This window comes from Hydra vulgaris, chromosome 01, assembly GCF_038396675.1.
Source record: "Hydra vulgaris chromosome 01, alternate assembly HydraT2T_AEP".
NCBI classification, from domain to species: Eukaryota; Metazoa; Cnidaria; class Hydrozoa; order Anthoathecata; family Hydridae; genus Hydra; species Hydra vulgaris.
The window spans coordinates 34,447,204-34,453,442 of record NC_088920.1 but is presented as its reverse complement, the minus strand read 5'-3'; the positions used below and the strand labels follow the sequence as shown (position 1 = coordinate 34,453,442).

General features: G+C 27.0%; 1 protein-coding gene across 1 annotated transcript; it reads right to left on the bottom strand.

The window, feature by feature from the left end:
• Positions 1-4,094: 4,094 nt before the first annotated feature.
• On the bottom strand, positions 4,095-5,477 carry LOC105849770 (GTP-binding protein Di-Ras1). Its single transcript, XM_065787976.1, has one exon. It carries the CDS (start codon positions 5,276-5,278, stop codon positions 4,235-4,237), a length of 1,044 nt encoding a protein of 347 aa, XP_065644048.1. The 5' UTR covers positions 5,279-5,477; the 3' UTR covers positions 4,095-4,234.
• Positions 5,478-6,239: the final 762 nt, after the last annotated feature.

Genomic DNA, 6,239 nt, shown 5'->3' with positions numbered 1-6,239 from the left:
AAAAATTTTTTTTCTGGTGCCGAGCAAAAAATTTGTTTGTTGTATAGCATTTCTCATTTTGATTTCAAATATGCAACTCTTTTTTTACCATCACGTCAAGTTGTAAAGATATTTAGGTTCAAATCTTAAGTATTTAGGGTAAAATCCCTAATATTGTCGAAAAAAAAGTTATTCAAAAGTATGTCAACCTGGGTCTCAAAAGAAGCGTATTTTCATAGAGATTTTAAAAATGTTATTCATTTGTAATAAAAATAAGTATTTTTTGTATTATTGCTGAATAACATTCTGTTGAAATTTTTTTAAGAGTTTTTAGCATTTTTTCGCATAATTTTTTTGTTAATAAATTTTAAGGGAAAAATATTTATGTTTTCTAAAATCTCTATGAAAATACGCTTCTTTTGAGACACAGGTTGACATACTTTTGAATAACTTTTTTTTCGACAATATTAGGGACTTTACCCTAAATACTTAAGATTTGAACCTAAATATCTTTACAACTTGACGTGATGGTAAAAAAAGAGTTGCATATTTGAAATCAAAATGAGAAATGCTATACAAAAAACAAATTGTTTGCTCGGCACCAGAAAAAAAAAATTTTTTTGTTGCCCTGTGATATCATTACCATTTAGAAAAATAATTTTTTCACTTCATGTTTTGGTGGATTTAAAAATTGATTTACAGTTTTGATAATAAGAGCTTTATTATTTTTATTTTTTATAATTATTGTCTCAATTCTTCATGTATTTATTTACAAAGAATTTTTTCTTCTACTCATCTCCTTAAATGACCAATTTCTTCTTGACATCCTAGAGAAACAGATAAATCTATTATTAGATTTAGCAACAAAAGCCGAAGTGACTTTATCTAAATCACTTCGGCTTTTTTTGTTAAAGTTTTTTTTTTAATTAAAATTTTTTACAACTTGTTATTCAGACAACAGATTGCTCTGACCTAGTTATCTATTGTTCAATCAGTTTACTTACTATACTTATCTTGGTGAATGGCAACTCTCCTTTACATTACGTCTTCCAAGTTATCATTACTACTGACCTTTCATGAAAACCATATTACCAACCTGCTGCAAATCAGCTAAGTTACTTCTCTTTTTTACGATAGCAATTTTTATTAACTTCTAATATTATTTTACCTCTTAAGCTCTTTCCGTGTTTTTATGAAACTGTTGTCATATTTAAGCTTATATACATTTGAGCTTATTGTTATATTTATTCTTTATGTCAAATGAGGATGCTTTGCTAAAAATTATGGTGATGGAGGCCTGGGAACAAATATACCCAAAATCGCCTGTCTTGTCTTCTCCATCCCTACCCCCACCCTTCCCCCCGCGCTTAAACGCTAGGGCACTGAGATAGTAAAACCTTTAATTTTATTATTTTAACTGTAATAAAATAAACTTTTACGTAAATTTTATTTTTTTTTAGGTTATTTAGGTGCTCCCAGAAGTCCTTAAGGTCTTATCACGGAGCACCGCGGAAGAGCATTTAAGTAGAAGTTCATGCCTCCTTCCTTACCAATGTCGCTTATTGGGCAAGAGCCGTCGAACCTAGGACCTCTGGGTTTTGGGCCACAACTCTAACCACTACACCACGGCTGCTGAAATTTATCAATTAAAAAATTCAATTATATTAATTAAAAAGAAATCATAAATCAAGTTAATTGATGAAAATTTAAAACAGTATATAATAATTTAAAAATATTAAATAAACTTCATATTTTTGTTTCTGCTTCTTTTCAATTTTTTTAAATCAAGTTTGCAATCAAAATAATATAAAATATTTCAACTTTTTGTTAAAAATAAGATATTTTTCAATAAAACATATAAAAATTAATTTTTTACTGATCTTAAATAATATAGTAAGTTCGCTCTTAGTTTTTTACGATAATTAAAAACATTTAAAAAAAATACTATTAATAACGACAGCAGCAGCATCAACGCCAATGTTAATTATAATAGTAATAATATTTATAATTATAATAATAGCAATAATAGATATAATAACAATAATAATAATAATAATAATAATAATAATAACAATAATTGTAATAATAATAGTAATAATAATAAATAACAACTAATTAGCGAAACAGTTTTAATTTTTGCCATATTAACTGACGCCAATGGTTTGTTGCGAAACATCATTGGCGAACAATTGTCTAGTTATTTCAGCCTATTAAGTCAATCCAAATTTAACAGAGACAATTATATTATTATTCGAAATATTTTGGGTTCAATACAAACTGCTTACCACTTAGTAACGTGGGAAAAAACACAATTAAAATGCATTTTTTATGTTTATAGCAACTACGCAAACAACTCATATCACAAATAAACCCTTATATAGCTAAAAACTTCATTACGACCCTTTTTTTGTGACTAAAAAATTAGTTTTAATTTTTATTTCAAGATAATTTAGAACATTTTTGGTCAGATTTTATGGTCAAATAGCAAGGTTCGGTGGATGCTTGAGATATTAACGTTAACAATGACTTCGTGTTTTTGAAAATTTAATAAGATATTGTATTTTGTATTATTTGCATCGCAGTTTAATTTACAGCTACTTTTGACGTTATATACTTTTTAGATGTTTTTTTTTTTAATTAACTAATGGGATAATTTTAATAGACTTTAATAAAACTTTTTTTCGATGATATTTAGAAAGCGTTTCTTGTTGGCTTGGGTATACGCGAATTTATAGCTACAAATTACTAACACGCCTTTTATTAAATTTTTTTAGTTGAATTATCCGCTTAACAAAAAAAATTTAATTTTGAAGATCAAAGATCAGTTCAAAGTACAATCAAAAAACAAAGCGTGATATCTGTGACGGTTTATTAAAAAACCCAATAAAACCATTCATTAAATAAACGGAAACAGTATTAATTCAAAAATTGCACGACACATTGCACATTATAATGCCAAATGAAAAGAACGTGTTTATATTGTCCTAAAATAAATTGGTACTAGAGATCATTATCCATTTTTAAAGCATGAGTACTAAAATTTGAGTGGCTTAGTAAATTTAGTACTAAAATAATACAACATAGCTCATTTTGAGAATCTAAATCATTAAGAAGAGTATTATATTGGCATTAAAACCTCGTAATGATGTTATTTATGGTTCATCAAGATCCGAAGCACTTTTTACAAAAATATCTTTTAGCCATAAACCATTTTTATATTATGTAATAAAAATAGAATATAACACGCTTCACTTTATATTCTGTTTTACCTTACAGAATGTAACCAAATTCGTGTGAAATAATTGCGTCTACGTATACCTGGACGGTTTAAATTATGCCAATATAATAACCAGCTTTGTTTAAGTTATGGCGAACGATGGCGCATAAATCAATTTGCGTTAAAATATGTTTTTACTCAACTTAAAGAACGCTTATAAAAATTTTGAATTAATTTTTTTATTGATATTATTTTGTCAACATTTTGGTTTTGACTTAACAACTGAATTAATTACATTTTGGTTTTGAATTAACAACTGAAGTTAAACGAACTAAATAAGTGAAGATCAATTTATTAAAGATCCTATTTAAGAATTCATTTTGGTTTTTTGTTTAACTCATGCATTTGTATCAGTATATTATACCGAAATAACTAAATAAAAATTTTGCGTGGGTTACCCGATTTAGAATAAATTATAAGTATAACTTGATAATAGGATATATATATAAATATATATATATATATATATATATATATATATATATATATATATATATATATATATAAATATATATATATAAATAAATATATATACATATAAATATATATATATATATATATATATATATATATATATATATATATATATATATATATATATATATATATATATATATATAAAATCAACCTTCGTAGATTTTTTGTTTCAAATACTTTATTTCTAACGTTCTAAAAACATTATGCTTTTGTAATGATTATGTCAATTAATTAACGTTAAGTAAAACCTTTTTAAAACCAAAAACTAAATGATGTAGTTTAATGATATACTATTGATGATAATGATGTAATAAAGTGGTATAACATTAGTCGATAGAAATAAGACATAACTATTAGAGCGTTGAGATAATATAAATATATATAATATATAAAAAAAAATTATACATAAAACATTATTAAAAACAATATTGTTTGGAACATTAGAAATAATCGCTCTTTATAGTTCATTTATTATGCTTTTGATTTAGCGCCGTTCTGTAATTAAGCTTGCTTGGACATTGTTAAAGTGATTTTAGAAGTTAAGTTTCTAATTGAATTGCTGACCTTTTTGGCGACTGATTTTTTCTGTTTAGGTTTTAATGAATTTCGTTCTGAAAGAGTTATAAAAACGCTTTCTCGAGGTCCGCTGCTCTCCTGGCTGCTCAATGAAGATGAACTTGGCGATTTATTTAGGCTATGTGATGAGATATGAAAAACTGAAAAGAATTTTTGAGATGAAGAGCCTCTTCTAAAAAACTTTAGTTTTGAAATTCTTTGTGAATCTATATCTGAGTTTGATACAATTTCACTCATTGAGCGCTTTCTTAGAACCTCGCAACTTTTTTCGTCCGTTACATATAACTCTTCATTGTCACTGCCGCTATTTACTGTCGAAAGATTTTTTTTTGAGTTTTCATGAATTAATGAAACTAATGATTTTAGAGATCCTTGATGTCGAATTTTGTTAAAAGGGTAGCTGTTCTGAATATTTTTGTTATCTTTTGGTAACGAATATAGGTGCAAAATTGTGTTTAAAATATTCTCCGAAGATTCGCTTTCTTTAGCACAAGACTCGACAAACGCGCTAACAAAATCTTCCTCCTCGAGACGTTTGGAATAATCAAGACCTTCTTCGAATGAAACAGCGCGTGTTAAATCTCTTTTATTTCCCACAAGAACTACTCGAGTTTCTTCGCTGGAATTTTTTAAGTATTTTATTTCACGAAGCAATCTTTTTGCTTTTCTGAAAGAATTTCGGTTGTCCACAGAGTACACTACTACAAAAGCGTTTCCTTTAGATATTGCGAGTTTTCTCATTGCTGGAAAATCATCTACTCCAGCCGTATCAGTTAACAAGCAGACATGTGCATGACCTTCCAATTCAACAATATGCGTGATGTGGTTTGAAACAGTTGGCGTATACTGTTCAATAAACGTGTTTTTAACAATTTGATTTATCAATGTTGACTTACCAACCCTGTCTTCCCCTAAAAATGTTATTCTGTAATCGAACACATAGGCACTTTTATTTTCCAACTTAGACATTTTAATTTAGTTCAACAACCGACTTTAGGTATTTTTCAATACTTGTTCTTTATTGGTTCAGCACTTGACTTGTTCAGTACTTCTTTTTGTCGCTTGCTCTTTAGGAAAACCGTTTCTTCCGTAAGAAAATTTTCCTGCTCTTTTGAGACTAATCATTCATAGATAAGAATGGTCATTTATAACAATGCTTGTTGCGTAATCTTCATTAACGTCTTAAAGCTTCCTTGAATAGATATTCATTCGTACGCTTAACCGAGCGTTGAAATAATAGATGACTAAATACGGGTGTCTAAACTTTTGTATTCAATGCAAATTTTTGTAAAAGTACATGTATATTTTAGAAAATTATAAACAGTTCTACATAGGCAAATTTTTTCAGGATTTAATTTAAATTTTTTTTTTAGAAACTGCTTTAACGTATTGAAATTCCTCAGAGGTTTATTATTATCTTAAGCACCGTCTTTTTAAAATTGATATCTTTTTAATAGCGCTAAATAAATGTTTAATTTAAAAATATATACCGTATAATTTTAGATCTGAGTTTGTCAATGACCGTTTTAAAAAATGCACACCGCAATTGTTACATTTTTCTATGAAGTTTCAATTTTGTTTCATGGATGATTCTCTGGCCAAACCTTAATAATTAGGAAAAAGTGCGAATATTTGGTATATTATTTAAAAGACAAGTCTCCTGTATTTTATACAGGAGATTAGTCTATATAAATTCAGCGCTTTTCTGTAAATAATCAAAATTAGGAAAATCATCTTCTTTCCTAAGATAAAAAATAATAAACAAATAGAAAAATAATTAAAAAAAAGAAGAAAAAAAGTGCATTATTATGTCAATAAATGAATATAAAAATACGATAAGAATAAAACTAAACAAATGCATAACATTGCGTTGAATGAACAGTCGATATAAAATAATATATCGATATTAGTAACGTCGATTAGTAAAGTT

Coding starts and splice junctions, on each gene's coding strand:
- LOC105849770 (XM_065787976.1), bottom strand. CDS start 5,278: ATGTCTAAGTTGGAAAATAAAAGTGCCTATGTGTTCGATTACAGAATA.